Here is a 24,660-nt window from a genome sequence, read left to right on the forward strand (position 1 = left end):
GTATCGTGCCATCTCTAGTTGCTACAATCAGTCGGCCCTAAAACCACAAACACCGTGGAAACCCTGCATTTGGTGACACATTTTAGAATATTCACGACTTCCTAGTCTATTTTTTAAAGCTGCTGCTTCAGTCATCTTCATCGAATGGTGCAATTTGTTATACTTTATTCTTACCATAACCTAAAGCAGGTGGAGGATGGCTGCAGATCATCCACAGGATGAGAGCCTTCCTGGAGAGGAAGCTGATAAATATTTGCAGAAGGAAACCATGAAGGTTAAGAAAGCAGACTGTCTGCCTACTGTCAGTGTATACAGAGTAGACAAAATATTCAGGATATTATACTTTTTCTTGCAACTAAGGTTCCTTTTGTCAAAAATGGAGGTAAAGAAAGGAAGGATCCCAATTCCTATATAAAGTCCCTGCATTTTATTTCCTGATCATAACCAGTGCCATTAGGTGCAGGTTTCTCACATATGCAGACTTGTGAGAATTCTGAGAAAAAAAAAACTTTTATTCAGGTGATGCAGGTAATCCAAAGAGCAGCCTTAATTGAGAGAACACACAAAAAGGTGTGCAACATGAACACAGTATGACTCCACAAAGAACAGATCCAAGCTGAGGTTTAGGCACAGGAGGTGATCGGGGAGAGTGGAAACACCAGGGTAACAGTGTACAAGTGAAACTAATCAAGACAACAACAAAAGAAATAAAACTAATAACAAGGCACCAGCAATAAAAATAAAACTGGAAGTAACAAAATGAGGAATCACATGGCCGAAATGACAAGATGCACAATTACACTAAAGAGCACATGTAACGCATATCTGTAATAGTCTATCTAAACTAAACTAAACTACCCAAGCAATCCATCCATCCACTCTATTCCAATTTTCCTCATCAGGGTCGCATTGGGAACAGAATCCATGCCAGCTACCAACGGCTGTAAGGCAAGGTTCACCCTGGACAGGACGCCAGTTGGTCCCAGAGAGGCAAGACAACCACTCATACTCATGTTCACATCTACGGGTAATTTAGAATCAACAATTAACCAAACTCCACTAACTGCATGTCTTTAGACTGTGAGAGAAAGCCAGAGCACCAGAGACACAGGGAGAACATGCAAACTCCACGCTAAGACGAGCCAGATCGTGGAGTCAAACCCAGGACCCTCTAGCTGTGAGGCAATAGTGTTAACCACCACGCACCATTCTTCCCAACTGGGCGACCGTGGCTCAGGGGGTTGGGAATCACATCTGTAACCGGAAGGTTGCCGGTTCGATCCCTGGGCTCTCTGTCCTGGTCGTTGTGTCCTTGGGCAAGACACTTTACCCTACTTGCCTACTGGTGTTGGCCAGAGGGGCCGATGGCGTGATATGGCAGCCTCGCTTCTGTCAGTCTGCCCCAGGGCAGCTGTGGCTACAACTGTAGCTTGCCTCCACCAGTGTGTGAATGTGAGAGTGAATGAATAGTGGAATTGTAAAGCGCTTTGAGGTTCTCGAAAAGCGCTATATAAATCCAATCCATTATTATTATTAAAATCCAAGAACAACAGCCATATAAAAGACCAAATAATGATTAAAATGCCACCAAATAACCACAAAACTCACAGACTATGGCATGGAGTCAGGTGTGGATGTGCTTTTAGGTCTAGATTAACATTATATATTGTACACACCCCCTCCACAAAAGCTTTAAGACATTGACAAATACTCTGGCATCAGCAATATTGTGTTTCTAAAGTGCTTTTCCTCAACTGGTCATGCTGTGGTTTCCACTAAAACCCTTGTGAATTAAAAGACTTGCAGCCTTTGTTAGCAGCTGCGCCGCCCCCTCTGATTGTTTCAAGCACTGGAAATGAAACAGTGGTTCCTCCTCTTGACGCTTTCAGGACAGATTATAATGCACAAAAAGAAAAATGATGAGAGTCACCACTCATAAAACCCAGTGATGTTTCACCGTAAAATGCCTTTGTAGACAGCAAATTGACAGCAATGAGTGAGCCAGCGCACAGAACTATGATTAATGACCTCTCAGTCATAAACAAGCAGCTTCTGTGTGAGAGGTAGCGTAACCTGCGATTACGCACTGGAGATATTAGCTTCAGGCAGAGTTCTTCAACTTGCAAAAGCAGTGATGTTATAACAGAAAGCACCTGGAAACACAGGGAACTTACACACTTTTTTCCACCAAAGTTCAAAGATGAATGTTTTATAATCAGCCAACTTCAAGGTTGACAGGAACAATTCCTGTTCACAGCTGTGCAACTAAAGACCTTGGGCTTATTGATAAGTCTGCAGTAACATGTAAACAAGAGGATATAGAAGGCCGATAGCAGCATTCATGCAAGAATCTGGACCTGAAAAGAGGGGAAAATGCAGTTCAGCACACAGACTTTATTAGTTTATGCTTTCCTCGAGCAAATATCAGTAAGACCCAGAAAGGCTGGGAAGCAGATAATACAATGTAGGCTGTGATAAACTCTGTCCCTCACATGACCCTAAGTTGGATTAGTCTATAACCTGATTTTGTATTCTGAAATATAACCAGTAACTATGCCTACATAATAAATACAGCCCAGTAAAGGAGCCATTGTTTCTTCTGGTGGTAATAAGCTTAAAAAGGCTATAACAACTTGTCTTATCCTGGTGTTTTCTTGGCCTGAATTTGGTCAGACCCAGCAGAGAATAAGGTGTTGTAGCTGCAGGCTGAATAAACTCCAGCAGATCAGCTTCATAAAACAAACTCCTGACACTCCTTGTTCTCCACATCGCTTCAAGGAAATTTCTCCACCCACGTTTATCTGTGATTACACCTTTTGTCCTTTTGTGTGTTTCAGTTTCAGCTCTGCTACATCATCGAGATGATTAGACCTGCACACTGTAACCACTGAAACTTCAAAGCTCTTTTTAAAAAAGGCACTAATAGGTGTTTTCTACCTGCTGTCAGTTATGTAAATGTCACACAGCTGAGGTGAGAGCTCAGGCTGACGGACGAGAGGATGTTTTGCTTTCCGTCCTCCATCTTTCTGTGAAGCCTATCAGCTATGCCATCTGAAGTGGCTCTTCAGAAGCGCTCCGTGTTACTGGGGAATGCTTTGTTTTCCCAGTTGCAGTGCTGGTGCTTTGAGGTGGTGATGATGGTCCTGGCACACTCAGCCGTGGCTCAGTGCTCTCACCTGCTCTGCTCTTTAAGATCTAATCAGCAGGCATCCACAAATAGTGTGTGAATGTATGGAGGTCCTGGCTTTGGATTGTGTCCCAATGTTTGGGACTTGGACATGGCACAAGATTTGCTTCTTTGTGCTGCACCACCTGCTGTGTGAACATCTACAGTTTGTTTGTGCACAAACCAAACCCTGACCTAAGCTTCCATCACCCCAAAGCTGTAGCAGCTTCTAAGAAACAAATGTGCAACAACTCTTCTTTATATCTTGCTAGGAAATCGTGAAATACATATAAGACATATAAGACAAAAATAGAGTTTGTACAATTCAAACAAGCTTGATGGTCAATATTTCGCAGCTTTCTTGTCATTTCACTAAGCAGTCTTCAGAATTAGTTCTCTGGCCTTCTTGAAGGACATTCAAAGCCCTTCTTGGGATGTTTCTGCCTTGTTGAGGCCAATCCATCAAATCACAGTGTTTGGGGTCATTGTCATGCTCTCCAGGTGGTCCACGGTTTTTGATGACAGTTTCTTTTTCATTTCTGATGAGGCTTCAGTGAACAGTAGATGGATCAACTGAAGGTCCAGATGCATCTCTCAGGTTCTGTGTCAGGTCTTTTTTGGACTTTTCTCTGTTTCTTAAGGAAATGACTGACACTTCTCTTGTTTCCTCAATTTGTTTAAGGACACACTACACACCAACTGTGATATGCCAAGGTTTTAGCTGAGAGCTCTTTATTAATCACCTTGTTGGTGCAAAAATATCATTTTCTAATGGGCAAGATCAGTCAAGATCATGGGCTGAATAAAAAAGACGGGCATAGCTCCCAACAAGCTACATCCAACTTTTGGTTGGTGTTGAAATTTGCCACATGACTAAGAAAAGCCAAGCTAAACAACTAGTCAAGATATTGTAGATAAAGACAAGTCAAGATAATTCAACGTAGGTTTGGATGAGATAAGTCACGACATGTGAATCAAAGATAAGATTAAATCTTAATGACACCCATGACAGAAACATGCAGCTCATAAGGTATGATCATTGTGTAAAAAAATAAATTTCCGAATTTTTCAAAAGCACCACAGATGAGGGTCCATTAGATACGAATAATTTAAATGTCATGACAGATTATATCTGAAACAGATGAGTCAAACAGTGAGTCTTTATCAGGACTTGACTGCAGCATTCAGTCATTAGTGGTGAGACGTGTGTTTATAAATCACATTTATACCACACTGACTTACAGTAACCACAACTGTTGTTTTCACATAAACAAATCTCTGACTCAAATCTAAATTCGACTGATAAGAGTCAAACAATGATTTAATCTTGATTTATGTTACGTTTGTACTGCCGTACAGGAAGAAAATCTTCGTTGCTAATTATTTTCTATATCAGTAAACAAGATTCAGTGCCAGAAAATTGTGAAAAATGTTGTTATAATGAGTGATTGCTTGTAAACTCTTACATGAGCTTCAACCTGGCCTGCAGCTATAACATTTAGATGTGTGGAATTCCCACAGTCAGACAATAATGTTCGACCTGTGCTTGCATTTCATGGGCTCGAGGCATCAACAAGAAATTTCCCATGAAGTGCAACACAGACAGTCTTGATGGTAGAAATGGGCCTTGGGTTCAGACAGGCTGGTCTAGTGGTACATTTAGAAGATAGAAAAAAAAAAAACAACTTTCTAATTATCCCATAAGCTCCCCTGTATTACCCCTGCTTTAGACCCTAAGGCACCTGACAGTTATGTTTACAGCCATTCATTTAGTGCAGCACGGTACATGGGTTTTATTATCCCCTTTTCTTGTATGTAGGATCGTATATGATGGAAAAGATATACTATATAAACACAGCTACAGTAAATTTAGGAGGCGCTAAATTCAGAGAAAGACAACCGAGAGGGTGTAAATTCTGGAGAATTTACCTTCATATTGATACAGATAGTAAAATATAACTCCATGATCCTCATTCTTTGAGTTTCCTTATTTGGTAAACTTGCTTTTCTGCAACCTGCTTTCCCAGAAATCCTGTGAAACCTGCTGCATTTCTATCACATTACCTTTGCTTTTGCATTTCAGCCACTAATCTAAAAGTTCGTATTGCCGACATACCCTTGACAAAGAGCCAGTGGGATTTTATATAGTGTTTGTTAGAGTTGTGTAATTGTAAGGAAGCTGTAGATGAACTACACAACAGTGACATGATGATAATCACCTGTATTAAGTTACTGTGATCAGCACGACAGCAATGCTGGTTCAATTGTCCCCAACAATCTCTCAATCCTGTTTAACCACTTGTTGGCAAACACCGTCTTGGGCACAAGCAAAAGAATTAAAAAATTCCAAAGTGTAACGTGAATATATCTAAAGCGTACCTCATGTACACTACCAAAAATCAAATCAACATAGCCTATTGAACTGTTGCTGTAAAAATGCCAACTAGTTTCTGGATTTTAGGATTAGTTACGTTGGCATGATCAAAAAATGCAACTGTGTATTAGTTCTGTTGATGGTAAAAATTTCTCTGATTTTTAAAAACAACGTATCTTATAAAACATTGTTCTGGGTTTGTTACCCTGTTATAACACATCCCACCTTTGAGTCATTTCTCACTAATAATAAAAATGTATAATTTATTAATCCCCGTGGGGAAATTACTCTCTCTGCATTTGACCCATTCACTCGGTGAAGCAGTGGGCTGCCACTAAGCAGGCGCACCGGGAAGCAGTGTGTAAGGACGGGACTCTGCTCAGGGGTATCTCAGGGCAGCCGTTCAGTGGATTCGAACCCCCAACCTTCTGATCATGGGGTGCCAACTCTACCTACTGAGCTATCCCTGCCCCAAAAGCTTGAAATGGCCCGTACGGGGATCGAACCTTGGCATAATTAGCACCACGCTCTAACCAACTGAGCTAACCAGCCACTAACAGACAGATGAAGAAGAAAAAAGCATGTTCAAATATTAAAAGTTGACTGAAGAGCCCTGTCTTTTTTTTGCCAAAGTAGGGGAAACTTATTATAGTAAAATCCTCATAGATAATAAGAATTGTGGGTTTATTTTATTGAATTTAATGAATTTTGGACACATTTTTTTTTTACAATTTTCTTTTTTATTTATTATAAATCTAAGAAATTATAGTTCTACCCCTGAACTACACGCTCAGTTCAAAGGCCTGGATTCTTCCATGAAGGTAGCTGAAGCATTTCTGCATAAACAGTGCTTTGTCTCTACATGATTGTGCGGGCATGTCTGAATGTCAGCACAATGTTGTGTGTGTGTGTGTGTGTGTGTGTGTGTGTGTGTGTGTGTGTGTGTGTGTGTGTGTGTGTGTGTGTAGCCTGCAGAGGAGGGAAACCACAGCCAGGTAAAATTAGACGAGGTGAAGTGTGTCTGGGAGGGAACGATGAGCCCTGAAGAGGGGAAAATCTGAACAAACTGCATATCACCAGCTTCAACACACACACACACACACACACACACACACACACACACACACACACACACACACACACACACACCTGCAATAGCCTTAGCCCTTGAACCTACTTGTAATCTTTCCTTAAATATTTGTCTTAAAGAGGAGCTTAGCTGTAAAGTGTAATATTTGTATAAAACACCAGCACACACACACAGACATGGCTATGGGTATGAGTGAGTCAGAGCCTCAAACTGAAGCCACTGTTAATGTGTGTTTTCACACATCGTTCAAACAAGTCAAAAAAGACAAACAAAAAAAAAAACACAGTGAGGATTAAAACGACTACAAGGAGGTGCAAAATAAGAAGGCAAAGGTCCAACATGTTCTTGGAGATGCAAAACAAGCACAAGGAGAAGATGAAGATAATGATTAAGTGATTCAACATGAAGCTGTGGACCTGGGTAACTTACGAGAGGAAGACGTTATGCTGCACCTGGTTGTTACTTGGCTGTGTTTCTTTAAAAAAAGTAAACACCTAAACGCTATCTTTTTCTGATGAAAAGCTATTACAGTAATCTACTAGATTATTAATCTTTATTCATCTTTTATTGGGCATTGGTGCAACTCCTGAACTCGGACTATGGGCGACAGGTCTCACACTAATATGTGAGATCCTGTTGTGAAGTCAAGCTGAACATTGGACATCACCAGGTTTACGGTTTGAAGGAAGGAGTGGATCAGAAAATCAAGGGCTTGTCAGCCATAAGTAATCCCATTCTAAATCTACAACACAACTAAGGATGCAACTGGAAGCGTCTCTTAATCGTACGCTGTAACCTTCCACATTTCCTCAGGTGTACCTTGAGAAATGTAAGTACACGTCAGGTCAACGGAGAACACAACAATTGGCATGGAAGGTCACAGCGTGGGGTTTAGATTTAAGCGTTGAAAAGGCAGGGCATAGGTTTACTGCCAAAGTCTAAATCAAGCCTAAAGCACAACCCTCATTATTATCTATTTTTTACTTTAAATAATTTATAATGTCATAAACATTAGGCTTGTATTGAATAAGACTCAAAACTAGAGCCTGAGGCCATGAACTCATCAGAAAATTGACTGTTGAGGTCTTCATTAAGTGAACCGTAAGGCAGTTTCCCCCACAGACTTCTAAAAAATCAGACCTCTTTTTGAAACGAGACTGTTGGCCATTAGAGATAATGCCAGTTTAAAGTAGTTCAGTACTGGTTTCACTTTTCAGATCCATTATTTTAATAGAGTCCATAATCTAAAATAAGGTGTTTAGCTCCACTTCCTTTAAGCCATCTTTGTTCCGATTGGCTGTCCCGTACAAACAGAAGGTCTAAACAACAGGTGGGTGGGGTTTCTGTGCTCACAGCCATCATTGTATGGTTGAGCTGAACAATGTCAGTGAGAGCCAAAAGAGGTAAAAAGCTTTTGAAGAAACATACTCTGGCTCAGCTATGGCCACGTTTAGAGTATCACCATTGGAGCAGCATGTATGTGACAGAAAATAATCATGGGACCATTCTGAAAATGAGTCAGCGCTGACATTTATCGTCAGACAGTATAAAAGTTATGGCTGGCCGACGTCCGGCCGTCACATATTTTCTAAAGCCTGAAAACAGAGTCTAGAGGTCCGTAACTGACCGCTTTAGCTTCAGGTCGACCTTTCTGAATGCACAACAGCTACACTATCAACCACAGTAGAATAAAGCGTCCCTTATCTCAAAGCTGTGAGGGGGCTTTTTATTTGTCTCTGCCCCAGGGCCCAGCGTCTCATAGACGCCCATGTGGTGCCAAAGGAAGCTAGTATAATAAATGCAAAGTCCTCAAATGTAGGAAAGCACCAGAAATTCTTATTTCAGAACAGGTACGTGCACAATCTGTAGAAATCGCATCCCTCTGTAGTAGGTGCACTCTTACAGACAGGACAGCAGTGCATGTCTCTGACAGCGGAGGAGATGATGAGCTATTCATTATTCCCAATAAACAAGCCCAGACATTCACACCGACCACGATCTCATTCCAGCCTGGAAAAAAACCCAACTCGAAGCTTTCAGGTCACGTGACTGAACTAATTGCTAAGAAATAGTTCATGAAGTCAGAATTAACAGTTGAAGTTACAAAACTGGACGTTTTTAGATTAACAATTATTAGAAACTCCGAGATTTCGCACCATTTTCAGGTTTTTAAGTTTTACAGTACTTTTGCAGCACGTTTTGCTTCTGCAAAGCTCAAAGGAGTATTTGAACACACGTATGAGAAAATAAAATAAATGCATCAATTTACCAGTTTGCTGAGACTGCGCCTGTGTGGCCACCAGCAGCGCGAGGATGCAGGTCCAGCACCTGTCGCGTGCACGCATCCCTGCGGTTATTATGACTTAGTGAGTCTGACACAGAAAGCAAATAAAATCCCTTCAGACGCTTCGAGGAGGGCGTGTGGTTGCTGTCATCTCCAGCAGCTGGTGGAGGAAAATAAACACAACCGCGAGACAAGCTTCACCAACAGCCTGTATACCTGAGGAGGACGAGCGCACCTTTACAGCACAGCACTATGCAAAACACTTTCAAGCCGGGAGGAGAGTCACAGCACAACTTCCACCGTGGGCTTTTCAAAGTAAAGGTCTGGATGAGAACCACTGGATGAGAAAACCAGCACCTCTCAGTATGTCTCAGAACTGTGCAACTGCTAAGAAACACACCACGAGCCAACTTTTAGGGAAAAAAAGATTTGAAACATTCAGTTTATGCAACAAAACGCAAACAGCAAGCCTGATCCAATAGAAGAAACTTCACTGAACATTGTAAGACTGAAAACAAGAAAAATGCAACGTATGCAGCAAAACCCGGATCCTGAGGAAGGGACTTCAATCACAGTAATATACAACTAAATGTTAAGAGCTACTTCCAGTGCCTAAACGTCCATTTTAAGGCATATTTCTTTAAACATTTAGTTGTAAATAAATTTGTCACCCCCCCCTTCCAACCGGTTGTTTCTCCCTTTTTAAAGGTAGTTTTTCCTCCCCACTGTCGCCAAGTTCTTGCTCACATGGGATTGTTGGGTTTTTTCTTTAATTCAGTTCAGTTAAATTCATGTTTTAAATTCATTTTGTATGTAAATACTGTTGAATCGAACTGAACTGAATTAAAGAAGATTTTTAGGAGACGGAGTGAGTCACTGAGTGAACCAGGGTATTATAACATCTTGTGTTAAAATGTGTACAGCCTGGTTGAAAACTTGTTCTGTGAATGATTTCCACTGTAGCTGTGCTGTTGATGCCTTTTGAAAGCATTCCTAATAGCATCTATCAAGCAATATGCCTTGCTCAATGGTTCATGGAACTATTAACAGTTTTGGTAATTGGCTTTAAATTCTATAGCTTTATACTAGTAAACACTTGCGCTACACGTGGGAGAAAGGTAGAGTCAGGTCAGTATCCAGTCATTATTATGAAAGTTTTGTCTTTGGCATCCACAGATGCAGCAGCTCATAACAAAGTGGTGCAAACAGAGTTGAATCCACATTTGACCAAGTTTGCCAAAGAGTTCTTGCTGATTTCAGTCAATCTGGAGACTTGAAGCCTGAGAAGCATGTTTTCAAATAAGTTTCTGAGGTTTCTGAGGTTTGAACTCTCACAAATATCCCCTCAGGGTCCAAGAAAGCTCTTAAAACAACTAGTTTTTCAGCAAATTTTAGAGAACGTTTCCAAACACTGAGGCTCTAAATTTAACACAGTAGACTTTTCTTAATATAAACTTTATGCAGAGATTTTGGATGATGGAGAAATAAAAGACAAATCCAGATTAATACTATGCTCTCCATGTGTGTCAGTCTCTGTTAAGACATGTTTGCCTGCAGTTTGGCACCTGTTTGTGCTAAAATCTGCATTCCATGATTAGAGTAAAGCTTTACATGATGACAGATGCCCCTGAACTACACCCACAACCTATCTGCAAGGGGGAAGGGGGACCATTGGAGCCTTTACTTAAGTGCAACTCCAAATAAATTTAGAAGAAAACGTCCCATTATGAGGAAAAATGACAATAAAGGACTATTCTATTCTATACAAGTCCAAACTCTCAAACCACTTTGCTATCTGCAAAGAAGTCTTTGCATTTTCCTGTTTGTGGAGACACATTTCTTCCTCTAAAAGTCAGTCATGATGACATGTATGCACCTTGGTGGGCACTTTCTCTGAATCTCTGTATTTTTCACTCCTCAACACCAAATCATTAAAAAACATATACAATCTAGGATCCATCAACCTACAAATTTGTCACTTGAGCTGCTCAAATTTAGATTAGAAAGCAGGTGAGACTTATAGCAAGTTGTATTCAGAACTGAACTATACGACTGAACAGAAAAATCTGTCCGTGTTTGGTTCCCATGCTCCTCATTTCCCTGTCAGTCCTGTCTGCACATGTAAAAGTAGGTCCACTTTCTACTGTCGTTCAATCATCACTCGCTCTCCTTGAAAGGTGTTGTTTGGTGAGACCCTCCCTGTCCTTCATGCTTCAAAATTTAAATTTCATCCATCTTCTTTCCAGCTCTGGGCTGTCAAGCTCAGGAAGACTTGTCTTGAAGTTAGCACTTACAGTATGTAAACTAATGTGTTTGAACACATAAGTGTGTCCTCCCACCGACCTCCAAAGAAGAAGAAAAATAAGCTCTGTGTCACTTTTTTAAAGAAGGCTTGTTGACCTTCAGCCACCAGGTGACACAAATAATGGCTGATAAACTGCTAGGAGACGGCCAGATTCAAATCTGGAAACTTTCCTTGCATATTCTGTGCCATGTTATCATCATTGCACCTTTTCATCCCTGCAGATTCTAGCTGCCCTAGCTGCTGGGAGGACACACTTATGTGTTCAGACACATTAGTTTAAATACTGTAAGCCACTGAGCTCACGAGTTTGGAGTTGCTATCAGAGGCCATAAATCTGAAGACAGAGGAGATGCTGTCTGTGTCAAAGCCGGGGCCTGATTCTTCTACCTCTGCAACCCAATGGACAGGTTAGTCACCAGCAACCCTCGGCTATTTAGTCCCAATTGATCTAACTATATGTTTTTGTAACTGTGTTTTCATTTTAAAACAACTATGTGCATAATAATTATTCTGCATTTCTTTGGCATTTAAGTGCAAATGACTAGTTAAGGAACAGAGTGAATGCTAGTCATTATCCTTGGAATCCCAGTGACTAACAAAGGGATGCTAGTGACCACCAGGGAATTATCAATCCACTGACTAGCTTAGTAAAGCAGGAATTACACTTTCTGTAGCTGTAACTCTATTAGGATTTCTCCTGGGTATGAGTGATGTAAATTTTGTGTAAGAGTCTATGCAAATGGCTGTTTTCTTGTAATTCTGCAGACTCGTCTGCACAGAATTTGCATTACAGTGTATGAACTGCAGATGTTCCTCAGGCAGTGTTGTTATGTGAATTCAGTTGCAAAGAGGGTGATGAACCAAAAACCTCCTGATTACTTTGGTCACTAGCAGATTACAGCGGTCTCCAGCAGTTTGCATGGAGGTTGTCAACTTGTGTGCAAGCACTCATCAACTACTACTGGAGTGGTAGTGAAACTCTGAAAAGTGTGATTCAAACAGGAAATGGAGAATGCTCGCCTTCAACGTAAAAGTTGTACCTATGTGCTACTCCCAATATGTTTCACAAGGTGCAGCTTTTACTCTGAAGGCAAACGTCCTCTGTTTCCAGTTTTAAAGGAACAATTTCACTACAGAGTGTTTGTAGACAAGTCAGCATCTTCCATTCAAACAACGAGGAATCGCAGCAAACTGCAAGGCAAGTTTTACCAACCGTTTAGGGAATAGAGATTTTTCCCTCGGGGCATAGTGCTGACTGGTCGGTGGGTCTATGTGACTTAGGCCTTAATTGTCACTATGACTGTCACACATCCAAAATGGCAAATAGGTTAATGTCATGTGTTTAGTAGTCACATGAATGCAAGACCTCAATATGCAAAGATTGAATTAATGCAAATTTAAAAATAGATATTTCTCCTAAAAACTTCTTTCACTCTCGACATTCACACATGAAGAACAAGCCTACCAACACCGTCTGACGGCTGCTGCTGTTGTATTGTAAAATCAGTGATTGTATAAAGGATTTTTACTAGTTAATGGGTTAAACATAGTTTTGAGAGCTTAAATTCTGGTGAAACTTCTTCAACACATGTGTGCATTATACTGTAAAGATCCTAATTAAAGTAAAACAAGGCTCACAAGGCTTGGGCTGTACTTTCATGCCATTCCAATTTGTACCACTAGACGATGCAGTGGGTCTGTGCAATCTTTCAATCAATCTTTAGGCTAAAAAGAAAAGATAGTATAGAAAAGATAAGATAGAAAAGAGTATAACTACAAAAAGTCCCTGTAAAACACAGGAAAACACCACAGTCTTAAGTTTTTCGAATGGGTTTGAATGGCAGTGGGAAATTCCTGGAAACACGTGAATGCAGAGTAAATCACTCCAAACAGAATCAAATGCAGGTTCACTCGCTTACTGTGACTCAGTGATTTATTATTTTGGACAGTGACAAATTAAATGACTCAGTAAGAAAAGATCCAGCTGTTCCATGCTTTCTCATTCCTGCACCCAAAATAAAAAATTATGTGCAAGACCAATTTGCCACTAAACATGCTCACATAATCTGGATCTTATTATAAACACAAAGCAATTTCCATCAACATAATCTGGATCTTATTATAAACACAAAGCAATTTCCATCAGTGTTAATAAAGCATGATACAAGTTCGTTTTTAAATAATTTCAGCTGGAGATTTGTATTGTTTTATTGTACGTTTAAGTTCTGAAACCAAACTATCCATTAATAAGGAAATAAACCTCCACATCCAGTTGTTGTCGTCTAGCTTTACAGACCGTCCACTAGTAAAAGCTGAACCATCTGAGTGTATGGCGAACTCTGGTGGACAGATAAGGATACTCGCCTGCAGCAGCACAACAATGTAAACAATGATTATATTCATAAATATATTCAATAAAGGACTGAAAATTCATCACATTTTTGCGGATCTTTGAAATTTTACCATCAATTATCTGTAAATGCTGAAGACTGAACGTGGCGACACTGACATGGTATCTGTAGTATATTAAAAAAACAACATATCTACCAAATTCAGCGCACCAAAGTCACCGCCTGTGTGTGCGTGTATGTGTCTTGATGACCACTGGACACACAGACACACACAAAGTAAAATTTTCTGTTCTCTTCTCTCACATTGACCACTTCTGCATGAACACACAGAACATACTGACCAATAGGAAAGTTCCCTTCACCCATTCACTGACTGAGGACAGTTTTATTTGGCGGTGTACTTTGTAAATATCTCATTTCTGTACACTTAACCCCCATTTTGCTGCAAAGGTCACAGTCACTGAGGAAGAACCTCTAGTCTTCAGTTTCTGGCTTCTGTTGTCTCGTCCTCCTGTTTTCACTCCTGTATGGGTGCCTCTTCATCATTTGAAGTCTGTGCAGACTTCTCTGTTAAATGATGAAAAGTGTTTCACTGTAAAGATTCCTCTGACATGTCTAAAATTAAAGTCTGCATCATACATGCCCATATGGAAAAGATATATATAAATCTTATAAAGTTTGTATCTGTCTTGTGTGAAACTTGAATGAAAAGCATACAAGAGTGAAAACAGATATAAGATCCCTTGAAAAATTATATAAATGAAACTTGTATGTTTTGGATACTTCCTAAAACAATGTATGAAAGTAATGAGAAAGTGGCCACTTTCATGAGTAAATCATGTAAGCCTTACTGTATATGATTCACTATATGAAGTAGGCCACAAGTCTTTTATTTTTAATAGTTTTTACTATTTCTTTTCCATATGGGTATCTACTGCAGATCTCAGGATAACTGAGCATTACTAAGCAGGGTAATTTAAATCCATTATAAAACCTGAGGATGAAAGTCTTTAAGGAGTTCAGTTAAACGTTTTAATAGAATAATCTGTTTGATTTTGGAGCCATGTGGGCGCTAAGCTTTGTATTTGCTCTTGTACTTTTAGCATTCCCTTTCAATATGATCAAGTTGTATTCACTAGGATCATTGATGGAGCCTGGATGCATTCCCTGGTCCTCTGCAAGAGTCACTGTTAAATGTTAAAAAAAAAGACCGTCAACCATCACTCTGCATCTGTCACACCTGTGTCCATCTCACTGAGAGATCGATTAAACGATTAAAACTGACTCAGAATCCATTTGACTTCATCACAGGTCACTCAGGCTGAGCATGTTTCCTCTATGTGATGAAAAAAAATTTACTTTATTGTTATTATTCGACATCTGCCATAGAATTTTTTTAATATAATAACTGTACAAAAGATGTACATTTTTAGGATATTATATGTGTTATTAATAGATTTGATCTTTAAATCTGAGCCGTTTTCAACCAACTTCAGCACAAAACCTCCACCCAATCTCCTCTTTGTCCTCTTTCCTGCTGTCTCTGATGTAATCAGTGTCTCTGTGGTCGGGCCTCGCAGCTCAAACATACAGTAAAATAAAGAATAAGATAAATAATCTCTGTAAGTTGAAATCTTAATAACAAAAAGAAAAAGTATACAAATAAATAAATAAATAAAATGCCATTTTAAAAAACGCAGGCAGAGTAACTGTAATCTTTTTCTGGATTCTTACCTGGATTAGCTTTTATGTGCTTGTGCCAAATAAAGAAGCCAGACAGGGCCACCACAATCAGCAATACAGTAAATACTAGTCGTGTGAACATAACAGCAAAATTTCCTACAACAAAGAAAGAATAAATTAATAACACTGTAAATGTTTACAAGAATGATGCACATGTGTTGGTGTGATAACTAACTGCTTGTGAATGGGATGATGACGTCATCACTGCGTTCACTGCTGACTGGGTTTTCCAGCTGACAGCTGATCGGTTTTCCAAACCACTTTGTATCATCCTAGAAATGTAGAGAATCAAAAGATCAAGGCAAGGCAAGGCAAATTTATTTGTATAGCACAATTCAACAACAAGGTGATTCAAAGTGCTTTACAGAGACATTAGAAACAAAAACAAATAAAAAGCATGATTTAAAATTTATTAAAACAAGCAAACAAACAAACTAACTAAACACACACATTTCACACCTGTTCGCGCGATCTGAACCCTTATCGTAAGGGGAGCTACCAGTCCTTCTGTGGACGAGCTACTTTCTATTTTAAATTCCCTGAATTTAAAATACTCTCTAGACCCAGTCTAGACCCAGCTGGGGAGCTACCCAGAGCTCTAAACCCACTTAACAAACAAACAAACAAACAAACAAAACAGTATATAAAATCAAAACAGATAAAATCAGAACAGTAGATAAAATCAGTAGTTAGTGTAAGTTTTGAAATTTAAGCTTAAGTGTGGATTTGGTGCTTTATTCAAATGCAGCTGAGAACAGGTGAGTCTTCAACCTGGATTTAAATAAACTGAGTGTTTCAGCTGATCTGAGGCTTTCTGGGAGTTTGTTCCAGATATAAGGAGCATAAAAGCTGAATGCAGCTTCTCCGTGTCTGGTTCTGACTCTGGGAACTGATAAAAGACCGGATCCAGATGACCTGAGGGATCTGGAAGGTTCATACTGGGTCAGGAGGTCACTGATGTATTTTGGTCCTAAACCATTCAGAGCTTTATAGGCCAGCATCAGAACTTTAAAGTCTATCCTCTGACGGACAGGCAGCCAGTGTAAAGACCTCAGAGCTGGACTGATGTGGTCCACTTTTTTGGTCTTAGTGAGGACTCGAGCAGCAGAGTTCTGAATGAGCTGTAGTTGTCTGACTGATTTTTTAGGTAGACCTGTAAAGATGCTGTTACAGTAATCAAGCCTCCTAAAGATGAATGCATGGACTAGTTTTTCCAGGTCCTGTTGAGACATCAGATCTTTTATCCTTGAAATATTCTTGAGGTGATAGTAAGCTGACTTTGTTATTGTCTTAATGTGTTTTTCTAAGTTTAGGTCTGCATCCATCACTACACCCAAATTTCTCGCCTGGTTTGTGGTTTTTAGATGTATAGATTGAAGTTCTCTGGTGACCTGTAATTGTTTTTCTTTGGCGCCAAAGACTATTACCTCAGTTTTGTTTTTGTTTAGCTGGAGAAAATTGTGGCACAACCAGTCATTAATTTCCTCAATGCGTTTACCAAGAGCCTGTACAGGGCCTTGGTCTCCTGGTGACATTGTGATATATATTTGTGTGTCATCTGCATAGCTGTGGTAGTTTATTTTGTTGTTCTTTATAATCTGTGCCAGTGGGAGCATGTAGATGTTAAACAGAGGGGTTCCCAAGATGGAACCTTGGGGAACTCCACATGTGATACTTGTTCTGCTCAGATGTGAAGTTACCTATTGATACAAAGTATTTCCTTTTTTCTAAGTATGTTTTGAACCAGTTTAGTACAGTTCCTGAAAGACCTGCCCAGTTCTCCAGTCGTTTGAGTAATATGTTGTGGTCAACTGTATCAAATGCTGCACTGAGATCCAGCAAAACCAAGACTGACATTTTTCCACTGTCTGTATTCAGACATATGTCATTGAACACTTTGGTCAGAGCGGTTTCAGTGCTGTGGTTCTGTCTAAAACCTGACTGGAAAGCATCGTAGCAGTTATTCTGTTTTAAGAAGTAATTGAGCTGTTGAGAAACTGCTTTTTCAATGATCTTACTTAAAAATGGGAGATTTGAGATCGGCCTGTAGTTTTTCATTTGTGTCTTGTCAAGATTGTCCTTTTTCAGTATAGGTTTGATTACAGCAGTTTTTAGTGGTTCTGGAAACACACCTGACATTAAGGAAAAGTTGACGATCTGTAACAGGTCTGACTCCAAAGTCTTTGAGACCTTTTTGAAAAAACTTGTTGGCAGGACATCTAAACAGCAAGAGGAGGAGTTCAGTTGACCTAAGATGTCCTCCAGGTCTTTGCTGTTAATCGGGTGAAACTGTTTGATGGTGTTTAAACAGTTTTTCGGTGGACACAGTACATATCCTGGATCTGCTGTTGATGTACCAATTGCTTGTCTAATCTTTTGGATTTTTCTGTGAAGAATTTGGCAAAGTCATTGCAGGCCATGGTCGAATGAAGTTCAGCTGGCACTGACACAGGAGGGTTTGTTAGCCTGTCAACTGTAGAAAATAAGACCCGAGCATTATGGCTGTTTTTAGTGATGATGTCAGAGAAGTAGGACCTCCTTGCACTTCTCAGTTGTAAATTATAATTGTGAAGTTTCTCTTTATAGATGTCATAGTGAACCTGGAGGTTTGTTTTTCTCCATCTGCGCTCAGCTTTCCTACACTCTCTTTTTTCATTTTTCACTAGTGTGGAGTTTCTCCATGGAGACTTTTTCCTTCCAGAGATAACCTTCACCTTAATGGGGGCAATAGTATCCATTACATTTAACATTTTTGCATTAAAACTATTGACGAGCTCATTGACTGAACCTTTGGACAGGTCAGGTGTTAATGGGAAGACCTGGTTAAAGATCTCACTACTGTGTTCAGTTATACACCGTTTTGTGATCACTGCTGTTGATATATTTGTGTGGGCTGAGATTTTACTTTCAAAGAAAACACAGTAATGATCAGACAGGCCCACATCAGACACAGTAATGTTTGAAATGCTCAGGCTCTTGGAGATCAGTAGGTCGAGAGTGTGTCCTCTATTATGTATGGCCTCTGTTACATGCTGAGTCAGCCCAAAGTTGCCCAGAGTGTTACTCAGGTCTTTAGTCCCTTTGTCCTGAGGGTTGTCCACATGGATGTTAAAATCCCCAACAATAATTACACAGACAAAATCAACACAGATCACAGACAGCAGTTCACTGAGGTCATTAAAAAAGTCTGTGCAGTATTTGGGAGGCCTGTAAACATTAAGAAACACAACTTTGGATGGGGCCTTCAGCTGTAAAGCCACATATTCAAAAGACTGAAAACTTCAAGGAGATAGCTGCTTACATTGAAATGATTCATTAAATAAGACAGCAACCCCTCCTCCTCTCCTGCTCACCCTGGCCTCACTGATAAAACTGTAGTTAGGAGGGGTCGTCTCGATGAGAACAGCTCCACTGTTACTTTGGTCCAACCAAGTTTCAGTTAAAAACATAAAATCAAGGCTGTGCTCAGTGATTAAATCATTAATTAAAAATGTTTTCCCAGCTAAAGATCTAACGTTTAATAAAGCCAACTTAAGTGTTTTAGAGGCATTACTTGTCCCCTCGTGTTTGGGAGCAGTCTGTGGTACACAAGGTATGTTTACTATATTTAAAGATCTTTTAGAGTGCAGCTCTCTGTGTTTTGACCAGGCCACATGTCTCCTTCTGTCACCTAAAAGTACAGAAATTTTAAAACCTTCTAGTAAACAGGGTCCCAGCTTCTCCTGGGAAAAGTCACCACTGCCATAATCCTCGCAGCCCGGACCCTCCACACATCACACATCAGACTGCGGAGACAAAGCATGAAGGTGGTAAGGAGGAACTAAGGGGGGCGAGGCTGGGCAATGTGACTTCGATTGCTCTGTTGAGGGTGGGGCTCGGTGGCAAACCTTTGGCTGCTTTGGTGGGGGGTTTATGGGGGACAAAGAGGGATTGGGCCGGGGGGTAGATCTGAGCCCAGCATTGACCCGCTCCATCATCTCTTCAGTGAATTTCAGGTGTGGGGAGGAGGGAGAAAGGGAGGGGGATGAGGGTGATGGGGGTGATGGCCTGTCAGGGGTTTGGGGGACTGGGGAAGATCCTGGTCCTGGTCGTTGGTGTTGTTGAGAGAGTTGGAGGCAAATAGGGACCCCTCTTCTTGCCTCTTCTTGCCTCAGATGTCTCTCCTTTCTGAGGCTCTTCCCGGGTGGGGGCAGATGGAGCTCCTCCTTAAGGTTTCTGCTGGGCTTTGTCTGTTCTTGGAGTACTGTTTGTTCCTCTTTATGAGATAACTCCTCGTTTATCTCAGCCTTGGCTCCAAGCACAGATGGATGACGTATGGAATAAAACAAGTTGGAGGTGAACAGTTTCACCCCTGACTTGTTAAAATTAAATCCATTTGCTTTAAACAGATGCCTGCGTTCCCAAAAAATATTAAAGTTGTTGATAAAATGCACTGAGTGGTCAGCACATGCTGATATAAGCCACTTATTCAGTGTAAACAGCCTGCTGAATCTCTCGTCTCCTCCTCTGACCGGCGGTACAGGCCCACTGATGAATACAGCTGCATTCAGAGAGTTTATAGTGTTTAATAATCCAATAAAGTCCCGTTTCAGAACCTCCGACTGTTGTTTGGACACATCGTTTGACCCTGTATGCAGAACAATGTTTGTCACAGTTGGATATTCATCTGCAATTTGAGGAATTCTCTCCTTCAGGATGTTGACCATATCGTTAGGAAAGCAGAGGACTTTAGTGTTCTTACCGCACATGCTTTGTACATCCTTTACGGCAGAGTCACCCACAACTGAAATTTAACAGAATTTTCGGGAAATATAAAATAAAAGTGCATGAGACCATTTCCATCTATTACTGTTACGTGCTTGTTGTGAGGTGTAATAATGTACTGTATGTTTAAAACAGCATCACTCTACTGGGGCAGCTCTTATTCCCTGTTTATCCAAGCTAAAACTAGCTTTAGATTGGCTGCCCCTCACCTGTTCAACTTCTTGTTAATGCATTTATCTGACATGGCTTACATGGCTAATCAGGTAAATGACAGCAAATTGATACATTTAAGTAGACAAAAAATGAGCAGCTGACTTGTTATGTGAACAATCAGATCCTGTTTGTACCTTTGCTATGCTGAGCTGATTGCTTGAAGACTGAACTCTTTGCTTGGCACTTATCACCCAGGAATAGATGACTGGTTCGACGCCTGTGATGGCTTGGGCTTCACAGGTGAGAGTACAGATGGTCATCTCAGGGTTGCATGATTTGGAGACAGTGGGTTTGGGGACAGCAGCTGATAATTAAAAGCAGCAAACAAACAAGCTAATTATTTAAAATATGGTGGAAAAAATGATTCAAAGCGAACTTCAGTCTGAATTCGTCCACTTACAGATAACAGTGATTTCAGTCGGGTTCATGACTTTGTTGTTGATCTCTGCTCTGTAGATGCCGCTGTCCTTTACAGTCAGGTTTGAGATGGTCAGAGCTCCAGTGTTGAAATCAAGCTTACACCGACCTAAGAACATGACCATAGTAGCATGATGTGTTTCAATAGATTATTAGGTAGTTTCACAATTTTTTTGTCTGAAGATGGCAGCATGAAAACATATCATATAGTCTGTGTATACACAGAGTTGTTTGCTGTTAAATGTACCTTTAAACTCCCGGTATGCAAATGTTTCCTTGCCGTACCACTCCACAGCGATGTCCGGGCTGTGTTTCCACATGATGCTGGTGATGAGATTAGACATGGAGCCTGGTGATAGGACAGCTTCGTCTCCCAGTTTCTTGTAGGTGGCCCCATTGACTGCAAAATAAAAACATGACTTTCTCTTGTTTTTAAGCATTTGCAGCAAAATGTACAATATCACAAATATCACAGGTTAGCATAACTAGCAATGAAGCTACAATATGTAACCAAGTACCAGTGAAAGATACTATTTTGATTATTGCTGATGGTTCATCAATTTATGACCTTATAAATATGACTTTATACTTTGCAGTGTTCATTGGTTAACTAGCTATAGTTAAAAATGTGCCTTTGAAAATACAAATTAATGATTCCAGCTTTTCCAAATATATATAAAAACAGTTCAGGCCCATTTGGGGGCTCCTCAAGCTGAACTCAGAAGGACATTAGCTGTCAGTGTCCACAAGAGCCAGGATATCTTCTGTTTTGCCCACCTTCACCGATGATGACTTCACATTATAAATATAACTTTTAATTGACATTAATTAATTAATTCACTTTAAACATGGCTTGAACAGAATGACTGACACTACACTGAGATGACAGACTACCAGTCTTTTCTCCCCTCTGTGAAGAGAGAACCTGTGAACTTGATTCTGCGCATTAAAGGGAGAATTTGTATGAATTAGAAAATCTTAATGTAAATGCAGCTCTTGTCCAAATGTGGCAGTGCAGTTTCTTATGTCTGTTACTTCAACTGCTGAAAGTAAAATGGACTACCATCATGTGGTTAAGAGACTGAAAAAAAGGTAAAAGAAACGACGCTGTGCATGCTTCCCCTCTTATCTGCTTTACCAAAAACAGTTATTTAGCTTACTTAGTTACTTTTGAGACTTTGCCTCAGGTTTGATAACTAAAGTGTTCATCCTAAAACTGGTATATTATACTGAAAATTGACTTTTATTACTCACTCTGAATCATTCTTAAATACTACTACTACTACTATTTAAATAACTAGGCTGCTTTCAAAGGTAACCTTAAAATATGAACTCTGTTGAACCGTGGCTTGTAAAAATGAAAAGGATTGAATGTGTTTGCAAGCAGTTTGCAAGCGCTTCACTATTAACACCTAACATACTTTATTGGAGGGTGACTGAAAAATTCCACCGCTCTATCTTTCAAGTTGTTAGAGTGAAAATATACCTTTAGTTGGTTTTATTTTTGGCTCACTTCTTGTTTTCAGTAATTTATGGGGCAACCTGATATCTTTTAAAATGCAAAGAATTCAAATTTTATGAACATTTAAAATAGCTGCAGTCATACGTGATACATAGTGTGTTTAAACATCGTTATTAATTATGTGAAGTAAGTTCTGTAAACCTTCACATATAACACTATAGGTTATATGTGTGCAAAATAGACATCTTTAGGTTGAGGCTATATTGATTACGTGTCCATACAAAAATACAAAACTCCCCAACTCACCTGAGATGACTCCTCTTGCGATGGTCAGAATCATGAGTCCCACAGACAGAAACATCCTGTCAAAAGAGTCAAAAATAAGATGGAAAACAGCAAATAACCAGCTGATTATATATGTGTGTGTATATATATATATATATATATATATATATATATATATATATATATATATATATATATATATATATATATAATCACAGAAATAGGGGGAAACAGAGAGAAAACTGTAACAAGCATAGACTGACAAACTGAAAACGAGAAGAGGATTTATAAGGTGGCTCCTCTGCAGAGGGCGGCTCGATGAGCTATCTACTGAAATATAGTTTGGTTGTACTTTTACATATTATTTTTACATATTCAAGTGTTTATATGTTGTGTGTAATTCCTTTGCATTATATTTATATATCTATATATATTTAAAATATGAACCTGAATTATTCTGTAATATTATAAAATAACCAGAAGTTTAAAGTTAAGTAACCAAATATAATCTGCACTGCAATATTAAAGTGATAGTTTACACATTAATAATCATTCATCATTAGCAATAGTATTGATATGATTTGCACAGTGTGTCATTTTACGTTAGGTATTCTAAATATATTTGATGCATACGCCATTGAGCTGTTACAAATTTAAATTTAAAAATAAAACAGGAAGCTGAAAATAAAAAATAGCCCAGTTGCCTAGCAGCTGAACTCTGCATCAGATTAATAAGCACAGACCGCAGCCACAGTGATGTCATCTAGTAGAGGTTTGTGCATTTATATTAACAATGCTTGGTGCATGAACTCCACTACTACTGAGAGTCACTGCTCACCTAATGCGGAGTTTTTAATGGTCAAATGCAGACCTTATTACCTCCCCAGAGAACTCACTTCTATCATACTCACTGCCGTGTATATACCCCCCGACGCTAATGCTAGGTTGGCCATGAAAGAACTTTCTGCAGCCATTAACAAACACCAGAATAAACACCCCGAGGCTGCTTTTATTGTTGCTGGCGACTTCAACCACACCAACTTAAAGACAGTCCTCCCCAGATTCCACCAACATGTCTCCTGCCACACCAGAGGAGACAATACTTTAGACCATGTGTATTCCAACCTGGCTGGAGCCTACAAAGCCACACCCCTCCCCCACATTGGACAATCGGACCATCTCTCCCTGTTCCTCACACCTCGGTATTCACCACTCATCCAACGTGTGAAACCTGCTGTGAGGACAATTAAAGTGTGGCCAGAGGGGACAGACACAGTGCTCCAGGACAGATTTAAAAACACAGACTGGAATATGTTCACCCACACAGACCTGGACCAGTACGCCTCATCTGTACTGGATTACATCTCCAAAACCACAGACAGTGTCACCACCCAGAAACGGATCACCATGTACCCCAACCAGAAGCCTTGGATGAACCGGGATGTTCGTCTCCTGAAGGCCCGCAACACCTCCTTTAGGTCAGGAGATTCACACGCCTACAGTACAGCCAGGGCTAATCTAAAGAAGGGCATCAAAAAAGCCAAACACCATTACAAAAAGAAGGTAGAAGAACACTTCTCCAACTCCAACCCCCGACGCATGTGGCAAGGACTCCAGACCATCACAGACTACAGGACCACCAAACCCTCCCCCGCATCCTCTGATGTCTCCTTCCTCAACGAGCTCAACAACTTTTATGCTCGTTTTGAGCGAGGGAACCCCACAACCAAAACCAAAGCAGATGTGACGCCAGACCACCAACCTCTGACTCTCTCCCCCACCGATGTAGGAGCGGTGCTGAGCAGGATCAATGTCCACAAGGCTGCAGGTCCTGATGGCATCCCCGGGCGTGTTCTCAGAGCGTGTTCTGGGGAGCTTGCAGGAGTGCTCACAGACATATTCAATCTGTCCTTGGCCCACGCTGTGGTACCGGCCTGCTTCAAATCCACCTCCATCGTCCCGATACCCAAAAACTCCAACCCATCTTGCCTCAATGACTACCGCCCAGTAGCACTCACCCCCATCATCACTAAGTGCTTAGAGCAGCTGGTCCTAGCACACTTCAAATCCTGTCTCCCCCTCACCCTGGACCCCCACCAATTCGCATACCGCCAGAACAGGAGCACAGAGGATGCAGTCTCCATCGCACTGCACTCTGTCCTCTCACACCTGGACAACAACAACACCTACGCCAGAATGCTGTTTA

The 24,660-nt window shown here is 40.4% G+C and overlaps 2 protein-coding genes across 2 annotated transcripts in view; both read right to left on the reverse strand.

Annotated features, from left to right (window-relative positions):
* LOC146642090 (uncharacterized) overlaps positions 1-9,167 on the reverse strand; it is a 56,863-nt gene extending 47,696 nt beyond the window's left edge. Inside the window, exon 1 of the mRNA XM_085398282.1 lies at positions 8,900-9,167. Coding sequence (XP_085254408.1) covers positions 8,900-8,975 — 76 coding nt within the window. The 5' untranslated portion in view covers positions 8,976-9,167. The remainder of the gene's footprint in view (positions 1-8,899) is intronic.
* A 6,316-nt stretch (positions 9,168-15,483) lies between these two features.
* On the reverse strand, positions 15,484-22,530 carry LOC146642091 (CD48 antigen-like). The gene is made up of 5 exons (XM_085399292.1): positions 22,476-22,530; positions 20,955-21,107; positions 20,691-20,816; positions 20,425-20,594; positions 15,484-15,585 (listed from the first exon to the last, which is right to left on the reverse strand). The coding sequence occupies exons 1-5, from the start codon at positions 22,528-22,530 to the stop codon at positions 15,484-15,486; spliced, it is 606 nt and encodes a 201-aa protein (XP_085255418.1).
* Positions 22,531-24,660: the final 2,130 nt, after the last annotated feature.

The sequence above is a fragment of the Rhamphochromis longiceps genome, linkage group LG23 (assembly GCF_057381845.1).
Source record: "Rhamphochromis longiceps isolate RC_006_pf linkage group LG23, R_longiceps_female_GT1.1, whole genome shotgun sequence".
Classification (NCBI taxonomy): Eukaryota; Metazoa; Chordata; class Actinopteri; order Cichliformes; family Cichlidae; genus Rhamphochromis; species Rhamphochromis longiceps.